Source organism: Trichogramma pretiosum, unplaced genomic scaffold (genome assembly GCF_000599845.2).
Source record: "Trichogramma pretiosum strain Unisexual culture from Peru unplaced genomic scaffold, Tpre_2.0 scaffold193, whole genome shotgun sequence".
Lineage (NCBI taxonomy): Eukaryota > Metazoa > Arthropoda > Insecta > Hymenoptera > Trichogrammatidae > Trichogramma > Trichogramma pretiosum.
The window spans coordinates 13,326-30,903 of NW_019640874.1; the positions used below are offsets into that span (position 1 = coordinate 13,326).

At 37.1% G+C, this 17,578-nt stretch overlaps 1 protein-coding gene across 4 annotated transcripts; it reads left to right on the forward strand.

The window, feature by feature from the left end:
- The first annotated feature begins 219 nt into the window (after window positions 1-219).
- LOC106655289 (ATP-binding cassette sub-family G member 4) lies at window positions 220-13,455 on the forward strand. Of its 4 annotated transcripts, XM_014375612.2 has the most exons (13): window positions 220-555; window positions 3,384-3,490; window positions 6,485-6,615; window positions 7,568-7,685; window positions 8,839-9,028; window positions 9,439-9,584; window positions 10,336-10,574; window positions 10,642-10,938; window positions 11,017-11,177; window positions 11,253-11,421; window positions 11,494-11,594; window positions 11,665-12,006; window positions 12,088-13,455. In XM_014375612.2, exons 2-13 carry the CDS (start codon window positions 3,441-3,443, stop codon window positions 12,244-12,246), a joined length of 2,103 nt encoding a protein of 700 aa, XP_014231098.1. In that variant the 5' UTR covers window positions 220-555; window positions 3,384-3,440; the 3' UTR covers window positions 12,247-13,455. The 4 variants fall into 4 exon arrangements, with proteins under 4 accessions (XP_014231098.1, XP_023313399.1, XP_014231097.1 ...); XM_023457631.1 differs by lacking the exon at window positions 220-555 and having other exon boundaries at window positions 3,472-3,490; window positions 6,305-6,615; XM_014375611.2 differs by lacking the exons at window positions 220-555; window positions 3,384-3,490 and adding an exon at window positions 5,295-5,876 and having other exon boundaries at window positions 6,305-6,615.
- The last annotated feature ends 4,123 nt before the right edge of the window (window positions 13,456-17,578 follow it).

The window sequence follows — 17,578 nt, forward strand, 5'->3', positions numbered from 1 at the left end:
ACACATACATAGAGGACAAAAAACATGTTTATTGTTCGGAAGATCATCGAGGCATAATAGCTATATAGCAGTTGTATATAGCGCCCCGCGCGTTTTTGTGAAAGCAATATTATTAGAGCTCTCCTGCGCGTGTGGAGCAGAGCAGAGACGAGAAACAATAATACATATATTAGCCGAGTTCCGATCGATTCGTCGCGCAGTGCGTGCCGAGGAGAGCCGCGAGAATCAACTGCGTGTGTATCATCATTATTATTATTGTAATATAAAACTACGTCTCGCGAACGTATATAGTGCGAAAATTACGAGTATATATAGGTAACGCGGGGACCTCGTGCTGCTGCTGCTGCTGCTGTCGCTGGTGATGATGATCCAGGCCATTTGACAGGTCCGCGAAATCGATTTATAACATCAACAACAGTTGCCTGTGCTCAGGCGGGCGGCCTACAATAAAATATCGTAGGTACATCTCGTAATAAACAACGCAGCAGCAGTACTGTGCAGTTGTCCTCGTCTCCGACGACTCCGAACTTCTCTGCAACTGTTGTGCTGCAGCAGGTGAGTGTCTGCTCCTTTCTTCTCTCTTCTCTTTTGGCCTTTCCTTTCTTGTCCGGCAAACGCAAAGTAGCATTAGTTGATATAATACGGCGCATTTAAGACTATCCGCCAATTGGCCCAGTAGTCGTCGCGTCGCGAGGTGAATGCACTACATTCGTGTTGTGCGTGTAATGCTGATGCTGTCGCTGCTGCTGCCGCTGCTGTTGACGTGCAGTTGCGAGTTCGCATTGTTTCGCTGGCTCTCTCGTACTCGTCGATTATTTTATATTTATAATACGTCAGTGAGCGAGTCGTGAGGTTATCGCTCGTGTTGCTCTTTCAACTGCAGTAAAAGCAGCAAGCAGCAGCAGCGATCGGTCAACAGCAGCAGCAGCAGCAGCAGCAGCACAAAGAGAGTGAGATCCGCTGTTGCTACTGCTGCTCGTTATATATCTTTGACATGATGCATCGATGCATCATTTATTTTATCTGCAAAGAAAAATTCAACGTAGTCGAGTACGGACGATATGTGTCATTACTATATACCAGGAAAAAAATCTGCGATACTCTTTTCCATGGATAGAGACCAACAGCAGCTCGTATAATTTTCAGAATTTGCAATGCTCTTTTTTTCTTCTCGTTCTCGCTCTAAGCATAATATAATCTCTGTATATATACTTATCTCGAAAGAGATTCTTTTTTTAATCCGAACATTCGTGATCATTCTCTCTATACTCCGAGCACAGAGTCGCAGTCGGTTTTTGCAGCAAACTCGACTGCATTGCAGCAGCATCGAGTGAAAACGAGTTATATACATTAAAACGGATCGCTCGGTTGACGCGAGGCAGCAGCAGTAGCAGCAAAATTTTCCATAATATAGTACTTCCATATAGGCACCGTAGTGAATATAGTGGCAGTGCAAACGAAAATTTATCAGGCGTATCCTTACGACTCGCATCTACATCGTCGTGTGTATAATAAGTTTGTTTTATTGCAAAAATAATAACAATAACAACGACAACTATAATAAATAAAAAAGGCAGCCGAAACACGTTTGCTGCCGCTGCTGCTGCTGTTGTCATTCTTGTCCAGTGTGTCGAGCGCATATTAAGGATGCGACCTTGAAATTTCGTGTGCGTGTGTGCGTGTCAGCTCTATTGCGCTTATTTATGAAAGGGATCCGTGAATTTTAATTAAAAGTCTCATGCAGTACGCTCGTTTGTTTACTAGTAGTTGCAATACAAAAAATCAAATTATCCTCAATAACATCCGAGCCTTGTTGACAATTCGCAGGAGACGTATGATAGACGTTACGAGCAAAAAATATTATAATCAGTAAGGAAGAGCCTCTTGGTATATAGCCTCGCGAGAGGCTTATAGTATCCAACTTTTAACTTTCGACACTGCCCGACCGCGTGTGCTGTAGTGTGTAGTGTAGTGCGTGCTTTGGTCAAGTTGAGCGAGCAGTGCCGCCGCCGCTCGTCCATACCGATCGCGCTGAATATTGCATGGCTCGGCAGCGAAGCTCTCTCTTTTTTCGCGCTACGAGCAGCAGCAGCAGCAGTCAGATCTTGCGTGTGGTTTCATACGTACACTTACATTACGCTCGAATTTGCGCAATGCGGCCTTTAATAATAATAAACTCCATCCGCGCGCGAACGAGCAATTATACTACTACGTTCTGCAATGCGATCGCGGCACGCGCGCGAAAAAAAAAGTCCCAGAGACTACTGGCTACTATTATATAGAGCCTAGCTAAAGGCCTATCTTTATCGGAAATTCGTTCACGGGACTTTTTCATATTATTTTTAATATTCAGCATTATCGTTATTATACGAGATGTCGCGCGCAAGATGACTGTGCGCGTAGCGAGTCGATGCAGCAGCGGCGGCGGCAGCGCTCGTTTTTGTTATTATATCGCTAATTTCGTATTCATTTGGCATATAATGGGCTGCCGGAGAAGAGGGAGGGAGGAAGGTGTATATGACACGCTGCTTGCAAGCGACGCGCGCGCGCGCTATGAGAGAGGATTTTTTGCTTTAATCGACGCGCCGATCGCCATCGCCAAGATGTGTTTTTCAATCGTCTCTTCTCTCACTCTCTCATCTTTTAACTCTGGTAATAAAAAAAAAAACTCGTTGCCGAGCGAGCCGATCGGTGCACATCTAGGCACGTGCGCAACACGCATTATTCATCCTTAATGCAGCCGCTTATACGAATTTCAAATCGTCTAATTCATTTAACCGTTTTCGGTCTCTGTTACTAAATTGTTTTTAATTTTTGGATAATTTTGGAAAGCATTACAGTCAAGTTCAAGTGTCGTAATTGCGTTTGCTCTCCGATGCGTAAAATAATGATTAAAAGAAAGACTTGAGAAGAAACAAAAGAGTCTTTTTCCTCGTTCAACATGTTGCAACGTTGAAGGATAATCGAAATTATTCTTGCAAACCTTAAGATCTTTAATAATACTTGATATATTCTCTGAATTTAAATGACCCTCGCTATTTTTACGTGAGTTGGTTGGCAAGTCCTGTAAATCGTTTGGAAATCGAGACTGCTATTCTCGAAACAAAACTTAAACTTTATTTACCTTAACTCTAATTAACGTAAATTTAACTTCTTTACTCAATTTATTATTATCATAATTTTCTCTCTTACACTTTGTAAAATTGAGGCAAACTCGCAAATGAATAATAATATTGCGAGAAGTTTCAAAAAAATATAAACACTCACGATGAGACCAAATTAATTCTATAAATATTTATCAATTTTTTTCTTCATAATATACAAGATTGATACTCGAATGAAAAGCTTTTGTCATCCACACTTTGATGTGAAATATATTTCAGGCGAGCCTTGAAGGTGATAAATAAGAACTTGATGCAGATCTGACAAAACGATTCAAGATGGTCCAAGAAAATGTGACCAATGGTCAAGTGGCTTTGATTGGGAATGGGTAAGTTTCAAACAGTAATTAATTTAAGGTTAATATTTATTTACTGGTTGCAATTTACTGCCTTATCGACAATACCTATTTTTCGTTTCTTTGAATCGTTTGATAGTTCAGAGGATTTAAACCAAATTTATCGAAGCCCTATGCACCCTGTCAAACGTTTTAAAAGATATGTAAGTTGCAGTCAGTATAAAGGATCCTTGAATACATAAAAAAAAGTTGAATCGATGCTTCACGTGTGTATCAGATTCATACATATTATGATTTTTCTTACACTTCAAGCTGCATTATGTACACAATGCAGTGCGCATACTATTTAATTTCCAAATCTCTCGCGTTATTTTATATCATAAAAAAATCATAATATTGTTTGAAAACAATATATTTTGGGCATGCAAGTATCTCTTATCACAAAGTCGATAAAATCGATAAAGATCGATGAGAAATTTCTTTCGATCGCTTAGTCATTTTTATGAATAATGAAAAACGTCAAATACATAAGATATAGTTAATTTAATACAGATTTTTCTTGCAAATAAATACAATTTTTAACGCGTTTATTCTATATACATTATCAAATTAATTAATTTACAACGTAATCCGATTAGCCGAGGCGTCTTCGAATCGCGTCAATACTTCATACGTAAGTTTATGAAAAAGGTACAAAGCGAGCATATTCGCGTTAAATTTTAATCACGACGTCCGCTCGGGTCAGCTGCTCGGTTGAATGTACTTTTGTGCGCCATTCTCGACGCGAAAAATTTCCTACGAAACCTTCCGTCGAGAACTGGTTTTTCATCGCCCACCTTCGAAGGTACTCGAAACTGAACGGCTCTCTCGTTCGCACGCTTATGGGCTTTTTTCCAAATAGATTTATTTCGAGATCGTTCCATTGTTGAAATATTTTTTCAAAATTCATATTTGTGTCTTTGTAAACAACTAATATATAAGAGTAAACTCGCACAATAAGATAATCATCTTTCAATTGAGGTAAACGTGTGAAGATTACCGGTGCAGTAAACAAGCAATTTATCAATTTGTACCGAGACATATTTGTTCATTAAATCCGAGGTGCAAATGAAAGTTCAGTAGTTTAGTAGAGTATAATTTTTTTTTCTTTCATTTCTTTCGAGGAATATATATTTTAACGAGCAAATACACATCTATAACGATAAAAAATAATATCGATTAAGATGTCCGAATTAACGATAAGTAGAGAAATATCAAAGAAATCAGTGTTAACCAATATTCTTGCTTAATAAGATTAGATAATTAAAAAAAAAGAAATAGCATCTGATAACGGAAGTAAATGCTTTACATTTTCTCTCTTTTACAAAGCACAGTTGTTAAAAAAAGAAAGGAAAGAAAGAAAGAAAAAAAATTAATCAAACGAATAAACAACGATGACTGTCAATAACGCGCAGATATATCGTTAGAAAATTTGTATCTCGCGCGAAACAAAGAAAGTCGGATAAAATTGCATCACTCTTGACCTCGATAAAAATCCCAAATAATGTAATCTAGTTTGGCCGTTTGGTCTCATTCGATAAAAAAAAAAAAGAAAAAAAAGGGAAGATGCGACTTTTCCGTGATTCAGTAGCAGCTAGCACGACGACGCGATTCAAACAGAAAGCGGCGGCTGGCAAAGAATGGAAAATTGCTATTAGCCCGCGCGATGCTCATCGCGAAAGATGATGATAAAAGCGTGCGCGCGCGCGTACTCAAGACAATGGCCGCGTTTCCCGATTCCCTCTGCCACACGCACACACAGACACATTATACACACATGTGGGGGCCTATCGCGGATAAATAATTACACTTGAGTCTCTTTGGTTTTGATGTATTACGTACGTATATGTGTGTATGCGACGACGACGACGACGACGACGGTCACTCGCGCAGGCACTTGGCACACATAAATTTTATCGGGGCGAACTTTATTGTACGCTAACGCTGCTGGCCGAATCGTCGACATTTCGACTTCGAACTTGTGCTGTCTCGTATACTCGCGTCGCGTTACGACTTTCGGGAGATCCGAGGCAGACACACACACGCATTTGACATCGCATAGTAGAAGCCGCGTTAGTAGTAACATCAGCAGCACTAGTAGCAGTAGTAGTAGTAGTAGTAGTAGTAGTTTGTCAGTAGTAGCGACGATCGACCGACGATCATCGCTTCCTAGTCCATCAGTATCAGAGTGACTATGCGAGCGCGAGACACGGCTAATTTAATACGGTGACGGTGGCAACTTCTCCTATAATCCGGGACACAGTATTTGACACGAAAAATAAGAAAAAAAAACAATAAAAAAAGGAGACACTCGATCCGTGGCAGCAGCGAAATTATGTGAGCTTCCTCGGCGCGCAGTTGTCACACAAATCTATGAAATGTAACGTGGTTGTAATTTGGTGCAAGTGATAAGAATAGTCAAAGCGAAGTGAAAAATTCGATTAAATAAAATTTTGTGCTCTTCCGAGAGGCTCGATGTTTTTCACTTTCCAAGTATTTTTTTTTCAACACAGTGAAAATACTTCCACGCTCTATCGTCGTCAGTGAATAATTTACTCGAATCGATAAGACATGCAATTGTTTTGAGTCATGAAAAAACATATTGGACAAGTGACCAAACTTTAGCCAGTAAATTTTCTTTAAAGCTCCGAATATTTCTTACCGTTATTTTTTGAGAGCTTTTCGAAGCTGTCACATTTGCTTCGCTTTGAAAATAACTTGTCCGAATTTCTTTTTAACCATTTGCAATTCATGGATCAAAGTGTCACCGTCTTTACAAACCCAATTTCTAAATAAAAATCTTTTCAGGAACTTAGATTTTCGTTAGGAACAAAAAAGCTCGGCTATCTAAATAAATAAAAGCGCCTACGAAATATAATTGTGATAAGAGAGAACACTTGCATACTCAAAGGGAAAGGAAAAAATGAGGCTCGATAGACCCAGTCTTTGTGTAGACGACGATAACAATGCGATCATCTCGGACTCCAGAAAGAGTTCGGTGGTCCGATTACAGATCGTTCCAGCCAAGCCGAAGACCATCACGCATCTGCCCAAGCGACCACCTGTTGATCTGGCGTTCACAGACCTGACCTACACGGTGCGCGAGGGAAGAAAGAGCAGTGAGTATAATTTTTCGCTCTTTGAAATAATATAATTGTTTATTAATTCCGAAGAAACAAAAAAAAAAAAAAAAGAAAATAACATCGATAACGAGTGTGCGCGGTAACGAGACACGTGCAAAAATCGTTCTAGCAGTTCTGTTTTCCGATTCTTCGATCGCAACAGGAGTATACGCGTTCGATAGCTCTCATCGCTTCTCTCGCGAATAACAAAATTTTTCCATGAAAAAGAAGTTTTAAACATTCTATATATATTACTGATATACGCAAGTAGCCGCCGTCGACACTTCGCACTTATCTGCGTCAATTAGTTTTTTTTTCTTCGTTACACATTTAAGAAATTGTCGCGTTTTGTATTAATAAATAATTGCTACGTCACGGCATTCGTAGAATCACATAAGAGCATGTGCTTGTGTAGCCAAATTGATACTCTCTCGCGCTTGATTTTCGAGTTTCTTCGAGCGGCAGCGCAAGTCGTCGTCGTCTAGTTTTGTATTTTGCGGTGTGTTTTTTTTCCAGCGATTTTGCATTACGTGAAATCGCTTTGATTTTTTTACACGCGCGCGTAAAAATTGCGCGCGTGTCTGTGTGTGTGTGGCATAAGAGCCTGTTGATCGGAAGTTTACTTTACATCGGGATTCGCGATCATTATCTTCTATTTGTATGCAAATTTGACGAAATTTTCATTAGAAGCCCTCGATCATTTCAAGCTTATTTTCAATGGGATATGTTTCATGTTTTTTTTTCAATTGCTCACGAGTACAATTGCATAAAATAATTAATCTTTATTGTTCCAACACTATTGTTAAAATTGAATGATACTTAATTCTTTAATCATCTCGAGGGAAAGAATCGTTTGTATTATAACAAACAACGAAGAGATATCAGTAATTGTGACGCAGATTTGAAATTTTTTAAAAAAATATTTACAAGATCTATCGATACTTTTCAGACGTCAAAACCATATTAAAATGTGTCAGCGGCAGATTGAGATCTGGCGAGCTAACCGCCATCATGGGCCCATCAGGAGCTGGAAAATCAACACTTCTGAATATCCTTACCGGATACAAGTGAGTTACATTTCGGTATACTATTTTATTCGGTTCTTGACGATGGTCGCGATTTCATTAAAAAAATAAGTTCGTGACGCGAATCACCCTTGAAAACTTGAGGTTGAATTATGAAATTTCCGAGCACGTCTCTGATGTGCACGTATATTTGTAATGTTAGGTTTGTTCATATGTACAATACAAGTCACACTAAGCGATGTTCGCGGACTTATGATATCCACAATCATTTATATGCTCAAGGATATGACTGTCGTAATGAGATCGTCTGCTGATTGTCAGCTCGAAGTTTTCAAAAGAAGATCTGTCATAAAAAACGACTCGATGATGAACTTTGACGACGCTTGATTATTTTATTTCGTATAAACAGTAATTTTTAACTCGTTATCGCTGTACGATTTTTTAAATTAATTATGTCACGATTACTAAATAATTGTTAGATTACTTCAAATGATATTCAGGAGATGAGTTTTTGCGAGAATCAAGTTTTAGGCTTTCAGGAAAATGCTATTGCCTCGGTTTAACTAATTGATGTATTACTAGCCATTGAATCGTCAATAATTTAATTTCACATTTTTTTGAGCTACTCATATTTTTCGTGTGCCATCATCCGTGTACACAGCGCAACTCACGCGTCGAAAATTTTAATGCAATCGATTACTCTTCAAGTAGCCGAAAGATTTTAAATTAAAAATTAATGCAGTCGATATTGTATAAGATCATTCGCTTAGGAGCGATAATGCATTTTATAGATGCAACGCCAAGAAATAACATCAAAGATTCTCTTAAAATGTAAGATAGTGGATTAGTTTTTTTATTTTTTTTTTATTTAGTCTATTAAACATCGAGGTAAAAATCAAATTAATTGTAAATTATACGGTTGACTTTTTGAGGCGAACATTGTAAGTTTATTAATATTTACTAACATTTAGAAAATTTGATCTTGAACTCTGTTGATTAAAATAGAATGTAGAACGTTATCTAATTTTTTTTATCATATTTTGTTAAAAGTTGTGCTGTCTATAAAATTATTAATGATATAATCATTGTTACATAAATATTCAATTCCTATACTATTTGGAAAGCTAACGTTTAACTAGACTTTTTTATATACATTTGACTAAAATTAAAGAATAATTAATCAATTTTTTTTTAGGACTACCGGTATGGAAGGCAGCATAACCATGAACGGCCACGAAAGGAATTTGAGTGCCTTCAGAAAATTATCGGCCTACATAATGCAGGACAATCAGCTTCATGGTAATCTCACCGTACAAGAAGCGATGAAAGTCGCGGCCAGCCTCAAACTCAGTCGTCACGTCGATGAACAAGAAAAAGAGGAAGTGGTAAGAAGTCGTCGTCGTCGTGCAATTGACACATTATGAAATTTTCCTAAATTTTATCCTCGACCGACGGAGGAGAGACACATTACATAGCGCGTTTAAAAATGAGTAAATTGAGATCTCATTTTGAATAAGTAATTGTTACGAATACTCTTTTTGCCATTAAAGTTTATAAAAAAGCTTTCGCCTCTAATGACTCAAGTTGGGATCGAGGAATTTTTAAACAACATTTATCACGCTGCGATCCAATGCCTATTACGATCTTTATTTAGAACTTTTTGTTATTCGCGTGCGCGCTGCTGCATTGTAAAATCTCAAGGCGGTCTCTCTCTCTCTCTCTCTCTCTCTCTCTATCGAAAGGTGGATATAAAAACGATTAACAGTTTTTTTTTCCTTTTCATCATCCATTTTAGATTCAAGAAATTCTCGACACACTCGGCTTGGCTGATCACCGTAAAACCATGACTTTTAACCTCAGCGGAGGTCAGAAGAAGCGACTATCTATTGCCTTGGAATTAGTCAATAATCCACCCATTATGTTTTTCGACGAACCAACCAGGTAAATTGCAACGTACGAATTTCCCAACTGTAATGATGAATTGCCGCGTGCACAGCTCGTGCGCATCATATCCTATGGCATTGGCTTTATCGTTTACAAATGACCACCGAACGGAGATTAAACGATTCTCGAACGAAAGTTTTTCTAGCTGGAAAATTTGCTCTGGACAAAGGCATTGTAATCCAGATGATACGAAAATTAAATGGAAAAAATAATTCGTATCTGTCACGATTAAAAGGAAACCAAATTCGATCGAGAAACGACTAAAAAACCGACGGTCCCCGTGCGAGCTCTCTGCGCATAATCGCGCGTGTATGCATGCGGTATGACGTCAGTGTTTTTAGCGCTGGTTCTCAACCTCTAGCCGATCTCTCGCGCGCGTGAAGAGAGCATTTATATAGGAGGCGAATTTCCTATACCGTTTGTAATTTTTATTGAAGAATCGACTGAAGAATCGCAACTGAAATTCCGGAAATGCGCGCGCTTACTCTTTGCGCGTTTAAATGATGCATAAAACCAGTATGTCAACTTGTGCGTTTTAATTCCAAAGATTATTATTTCCTATTGATCAGAGATGAAATGTAAACAAAAGTATAGTCGGTTTTTTAATACTTTTTTTACCGTTTAATTATTGTCAATGATGTGTTAGATGAATTTGCAAATGAAACAAAATCAATTGCTCCAAAGAAAAATGAAAAATTTTGATTTTTGTGCTGAATAATTTACATTTCTCTATTGTCTCTTTTTATAGCGGTCTGGACTCGTCATCCTGCTTCCAATGTATCTCCTTGCTAAAAACTTTGGCGCGCGGAGGTCGCACAATAATCTGCACCATTCATCAGCCGAGTGCTCGTCTGTTTGAAATGTTTGATGCTCTCTACACTCTTGCCGAAGGTCAATGCGTCTATCAGGGCTCCACCTCGCAATTAGTTCCTTTCCTGTCTTCTCTCGGCTTGAACTGCCCCAGCTATCATAATCCGGCTTCGTTCAGTGAGTAAACTTTTTTCTTCGATCGTCTATGATCCGTCGACTTATTAAAAATCCAAATCCTTTGCAGTAATCGAAGTCTCGTGCGGCGAATACGGGGACAACATCAAAAACTTGGTGAACGCCATTCGCAATGGTAAATCCGATGTTCGCGAGGGCTACCCCTTCCCGGAAAAGGAACAGCTGAATAATGCGGACATCAAAGAGCTCGAAAATGGAACCATAGAAGGTACCAATGTCAATGCAGTCAAAGACAAGAATGACGCCAGTTGCATCGAGGAGAAGTTTTGCGATGTCAAATCGAATGAAAAGAACAATGGAACCATCATGAACGCCTTTGCTACCAATGACATCGTTAAACAAAGTAGTAAGTCACGGAAGATATTTAAAAATTTTCATATTTAATTATCCTCGTGTATAAAAATATTACTTATCACTTAAACAGATGATGTAGCCATCACTTTGGAAGCCGATAGCAAAGATTTCGTAACTGACTCTCTGTTAGAAGACAGTCTTGAGGGTGTTCCAGAACGTTATCCCACCTCGGAATTGGCTCAGTTTTGGATAGTATTAAAAAGAACTCTTCTTTTTAGCAGACGTGATTGGGTACGCTAATCATTGTCGATATCAGCCGGTAAAGATCGATTTTCGTTTAAAATTACAATTTCTTTTTTTTTCTAGACGTTGATGTATCTTCGATTGTTCGCTCACTTATTGGTGGGATTTTTAATTAGTGCATTATATTACGACATTGGCAACGATGCTAGTAAAGTCCTCAGTAATCTTGGATTTTTGTTCTTCAACATGTTGTTCCTCATGTACACATCTATGACAATAACAATTCTATCATGTAAGATTCATTAATAAGAAAAATGGTGAAGTTTGGCTGCTAATGATTAAACAATATATATTTTTATTTCAGTCCCGTTGGAGATGCCAGTTCTACTGAAAGAAAACTTTAACAGATGGTACTCTTTAAAATCGTATTATCTGGCTATAACAGTCTCGGATATTCCATTTCAGGTATCTAATTTTTATCATCGTTTTTAAGTTCATTTGTTTTCATTATACTAATTGCAATCTTTCTTTCCAGGCAATATTTTGCATCATGTACGTGTCAATTGTATACTTTTTAACTAGCCAGCCAGCGGAACTGTGCCGCTTCAGTATGTTCTTGGGCACTTGCCTGCTGATTTCGTTCGTTGCTCAATCCGTCGGGCTGGTAGTCGGTGCCGCCATGAACGTACAGAACGGCGTGTTTTTGGCCCCTGTTATGTCAGTGCCATTCTTACTGTTCTCTGGCTTCTTTGTTAGCTTCGATGCAATTCCCGTATATTTGAGATGGATCACGTATCTGAGTTATATTCGTTATGGATTCGAGGGCACAGCTCTGGCTACCTATTCGTTTAATCGTACTAAACTTCTCTGCACATCGGTAACTACAATTTTTTAATTTTTTTAAAATCATTTTTAGTTCATATTGGTTCACGCATTTACCATTTAATTATAATTTTAGGAATATTGTCATCTCAAACGTCCTGAGACAGTCTTAGAGGAATTGGACATGACGAAAGCAGATTTCACACTCGATGTTCTTGCCCTTCTACTGATTTTCGTCGTACTTCGAATAACCGCTTACCTGTTCCTCAGATGGAAACTCAAATCATCGCGGTAAATCATCAAGTTCGTTTAGATATTCAATGAAAGGAGTGAAAATTCATTAAAAATGTAGGCCTTGAAGGATAATTGTCACCGTTCGGTGGATTTTTACTGTTTTTTTTTTCGAAATACATAAAGCTCTCTGTTCTTTTTACTCAAAATATATGCTATCAATGAGAGCAAACGAATATTTTTCCATATAAAAACTTATACATACTATATTTATTCATTAGTATTTTCATGGGTAATCGAAGGGTATGACTCTATGTTTTAGTGGTAAAGATAACGGAAATGTATCTAATGGAATCAATTTTCTTTTTTTTTTATATAAAAAAATTATTATACTTTTTTAGAATAATTTACATTTTCTCTGGATATGTCTTATACCATATATTAATGATTCAGGGTACTACTTTGTTCATGATTTTTATTATAATCCACGTGATATTTTATTCAAATGACAAATTTTTTCATGAAAATTTGCAAAAGAACAACGAAATAGCATATACATTCTTTATTGTGTAGTACAACTAATGGTTATTTATTATGAATATTATATTATTGTTTGCAATTGAAAAAACAAGATTTTTATATGATTTTTACATGCACGAATTCGTTCGTAGAAAACGAAATTGAACAATATGAATTTCTGTCCTCAAATGGCTGTGAGAACGTGAAAACAAAACTTCGAAATTGTTGTACATTTTCAATGATTAATCTACTAACGGCTGGTATGAAAAAATGATGCAACTTATTTTGAACTGAGTCTTTTCTTTTTAAAACGTTAAAAAGAAAATTAGAAAATGTGCCAGCCTGGCTGCCTGTCGATAAACAATAAATTAGTTATGCTCATTGCCACTGCGCGATTTCTTGCCTGGCCAATTATTGAAAACGTAAAACCAAATATTAAAAAAAAATACGATATAGGCGAGCAAAACTCATAATACAAATTTGAATGTTACAGCGTGTATTTTTCAAACGTTATTTGTATGTAGATATGTAAGTGTAAAAAAATTTTAATGTATAAATCCTAAGTGCGCATCAGAATGCGAGAACAGAAATTTAATAAAAAAAAACTTCATGAACATCGGCGCTAAAATGACCTCTGCTCATTACTAACTCTATTTTATACAGATTTTTCATATTGATAACAGCGCAAGGCGTTTTGTAGAAATTTTGTAAAAACTATATATTTATTATACAAATAAAAAAGTTTTAAAAAATATGCTCCATTTTTATTAATCAGAAGGATACATTACTAATTACAAGATTAATTTTTTTAACTTGATTCAATAAAATTATTCGTATTTATTGTGAATATCTAATTATTTTCTCTTTCTCAAATAAATTACTGATACAGATGATGAGTTATTTTTAATAAAATCAACGTATTTTTTTAGTCACCTTACGAATCACAAGAGAATAAGAATGAGGAAAGTAAAGAAAAAAAAATTACACATTATTGTAGTTATGGTATTGAACTACATAATTTAATGATTCTTATCGAGGATTATCTTACTCAAATTTTAATTTCAATTTTATCAATCAGTCTGCTTCATTCACTCAAGTTGTACTTCGGAGACGTTCTAAAAACCCAGTTACGAGCAGAAAAAAAACCAATTTAAATAATCGTGAATGAATTAATAAGTAAAATAAAAAGCGCAAGTCGAGTCAATCTCTCGACGATTGCAGATTCCAATGAAAAAGCACAAGGCCGAGCTGGAGAAAAGTCGAAACGCGAAGTTAATAATTAATAATTTCTGCGGACATCTGCGTCATAATTGTGGTAGAGTTAACCTCGGACCTATTTTGATTGTATGCTTCGATTGAAATTTGACGAATGTAGTTTATTTTTTGTATGACATCTCAACTTTGAGCAATTACAATAACTTTTTGCCCGTTTGTTGACACACACACACACACACACACACACACACGTGTACACAAGGACGAGAATTTGATAAACTACTGAAAGAGAGATATAGGAGCGTCGAACAATTTTGCAGTCTACCCGTTTATGACTCGTTATTTTGCTGTAATGTAAATTACGTGTGTACTTCGTAAAATAATCTGAGACGAAATGAAATCTGGAGACTTGAGTAATTGATAAAAAGAGCTGAATTTTACATTAGAAATAATGATAAAACATTGGATCAATTTTTTTTTCGACACATCAGAATAGTCCCTCAATTTTCTCGAGAATTTTTCAGCTTTCGTATACTTGTTTTTCAAATGTTTGTAATTCACGTATTTTACAGAAACTATAACGATTTTATAGCTGAACCATCAGAGCCTTTGATTCGACTAAAGATCTATTAATGTAATTTTATAAATTTTTGAAGGTATTATGTCACACAATATAATACATGTGGAATTTTTAATCTATAGACAATAAGAAAAATAAAAAAAGAGTAATTAAAAAATCATTGACCATGAAAGCGATTCTTCCGATACGATCTTCGCAAGTCGCGGCGTAGCGCGCGTGGCATCGGTAATAACATCCTTATCCTAACGCGTGGATCTTTACATTCTCTAAAAAATCTAAAAATACCATATTCAACAAAGAGTGAAAGCTTTCCTTCGTCGATACACATAGTATACTTTCGCTGCTGCAGATCGTCGATGTCTTTTTTTTTTCGTCCGTTTATAATCAGCACCGCGTCGTGTCGAGGCTGTGCTGCTGTACGTTTATATACGATGGCGTACGTTTACTTACGCACCGCGTACACGAGCTTATCACCGCGACGATTCTCCCAGGCACTATATATAATAGCCGGCGCAAAGAACGAGACTCGCTCGTCCGATGTAGGGCGCGCGGAGCTCTTTCTCTCTCTCGCGCTGACTATCTCTATCTTTTCTTTCTCTCGGCGCGCCGAGAGACTCTAGTAGTAGTAGTAGTAGTAGCAGTTATAATAAAATACAGAAAGCTGCGTGTATCGCGCCCACACGCCACCGCTGACAGATCGCAGCTTTTGTAGCTCGAGTCTTGATTTTGAGCAAGGTGCGCGCGTGCGATCGGTTGAAAATTGGCAATGAAGAGAAGAAGCTCTACTATCGACGTGATAAGATCGTGACGTTTTACCAATGGTCAACTGGTTGTGAGCTTTGAAGAACAATTTTTTTTTTTACGGATCGCGCGGATCCGCCGAGGTATGCGGTAAGTTTGTAAATCTTTCAATCGCTCATTTCTCACTTACGCTGTATTTACATCGAAATAAATATGCCATAATGCCATTAAACATTGAGAAAAAAACTTCGGTTCAGATGTAATTTGAAATTCAATGGAATCGATTTAGTATCGATTACACGCGATATCGCTCGAAAATATAGGATAGGCACATCTGTGAATTCGACCGATACTCAAAAAAAAACGTATCACGCGTGCAGTACATCTCTCATTAAGACACATCTCGATGTACAAAAACATCTCTCTAGAGATGTTCTTTTTTTTCGTTGGTTATCCAAGAAATTAAAATTTCAACTACTACGTGCTTTTTGCGCCGATGCTTTGTATGCACGTGTGCAGTGTTTTTGAGCAATTTTGCGATACATCATTTATACAAGTTTTTTGAAAAGCTTTTAATTGAGTCAGATCTTTGTAAGCGACATCGAGTGTCTGTAAATGTGCTGCGGAGTTCACGTAAAAATTAATATAATGAGATGTTTGCACGACTTCGAAATGAGATCCACAGATAAAAGATAGTATGTTGTACTAATCAACCCGATAAATATTTAGATACTATAAATATTTTTTTCAGAGAAGCTCATAAAAGAATATTCTTAAAACGAGCTGTTTTTGATAAACCCACAGGCGTAGTTGCCCCACTTTTTTTATTATAGTCGCTCAAACATTTGTTCATTTCTTAGATAAAATCATCATCATCACATACGCGAATTTCAAAGCGTCTAATCTCGATTTCGTTGATTTCAAATATAATTGATTAATACATAGTTTCTGAAATATCATATCGACGTCTCGAGTCATAATCTCTGATCCTGATTCTAATTTTCTTTTTGCTGCGGAAATTAACTAGATTATACGAGTCGGTGCGCGCGCGACCGCGTACATACGTCGCGATGCAGGTGACCCTCCCCGACATGGCAGTTAACATTGACACAGAAAAACTATATCAATGTTTCGGATTAATGGCATATGTGTGTCTCGCGAGAGAGACGACTCGACGAAAACAAGTTTATTTATCTCTGCTCCTCTTTCAGTCCCCGCGATCCCGAGAAAATTAAATACAATCCTAGAATTAGATCTCAAGGATGTGCTTAGTTGTGTCGAAAATTTTTGATTCTCGTAAAGAAATCGTACTGATTTTTTCACAAATACTCAATTTTTGACTATTGACTTGGGACACATGCTTACAATTTCATGGCTAAACTTTGAGCAAATATTGTCAAACGCACTTTCAATAGTTATTTTCAATTTGCTACACTTAACATGTACAGAGTGGATAATATGCGACGACTTAACTCTTAGTTATAACCATCTCCAATGTATACATTTATTTTGACTTTTCTACTTGCAGATTTACAGAAATAAAGGTACTCGCCACCCAGTGGCGGATGCTTAAAGCAGTTGAAAACTGGTCTACATTTTTTTAAACAATTCTAAATTATTTACAATACACTGAACGTAATCGATATAGAAAAATTGCAAAAGAAACAGGCTGATTAATATAATGTATTTTAAAACATTTTAAATCATCATTTTTTGGTCATTAAACAATTAATAATGTCGAGCTTTCCTATCAGGGTCATTATAGAGCACAAGACAAAACTATGAAACTACAAATTTTCACAAAAAAATTATAAACCTACGAAATTAATTTTGACTCGATTATTGACGATTCTTATCGATTACTATCATTATTATTATTATCATTCGATGAACTTTGGAGTTCAAGGATAATTACTGTCATATATAATTCCCGAACGCGACCGTAAAGATTTTCCTACGTACATTGCCTGTGAGATTTTTCAGAAATTAACCTGTTTTCCTTGAGTGGAAGTCAATAACGTCGGTCAAAGTCTTTCTCTCTCTCTCACTTATATGCGCGCGCGCGCGCGTACACATATATGACCAATCACTGTCCGTTGTTGTCCAATTCTTCCGCTACACAACTGCACACACCAGCGAGAAATGTAATATCCGATTCATCGGTGGTGTGTGGTGTGCTGTATACAGTCCGGTATCAGGAAAATCCGATTTTTCGCGGAATTTTTCGGGCCAGCGGGGACGGCTTGTACCGCGAATCGCCACGACGAGGCACAAATCTCTCTCTGTCTCTGCTCCGGTATAAAACACCAGCAATTATTCGTGTCCTTCGTGTGACAACGAC

Coding starts and splice junctions, on each gene's coding strand:
- LOC106655289 (XM_023457631.1), top strand. CDS start 6,420: ATGAGGCTCGATAGACCCAGTCTTTGTGTAGACGACGATAACAATGCG. Junction 6,616..7,567: donor GCGCGAGGGAAGAAAGAGCA/GTGAGTATAATT, acceptor GATACTTTTCAG/ACGTCAAAACCATATTAAAA. Junction 12,007..12,087: donor CTAAACTTCTCTGCACATCG/GTAACTACAATT, acceptor TTATAATTTTAG/GAATATTGTCATCTCAAACG.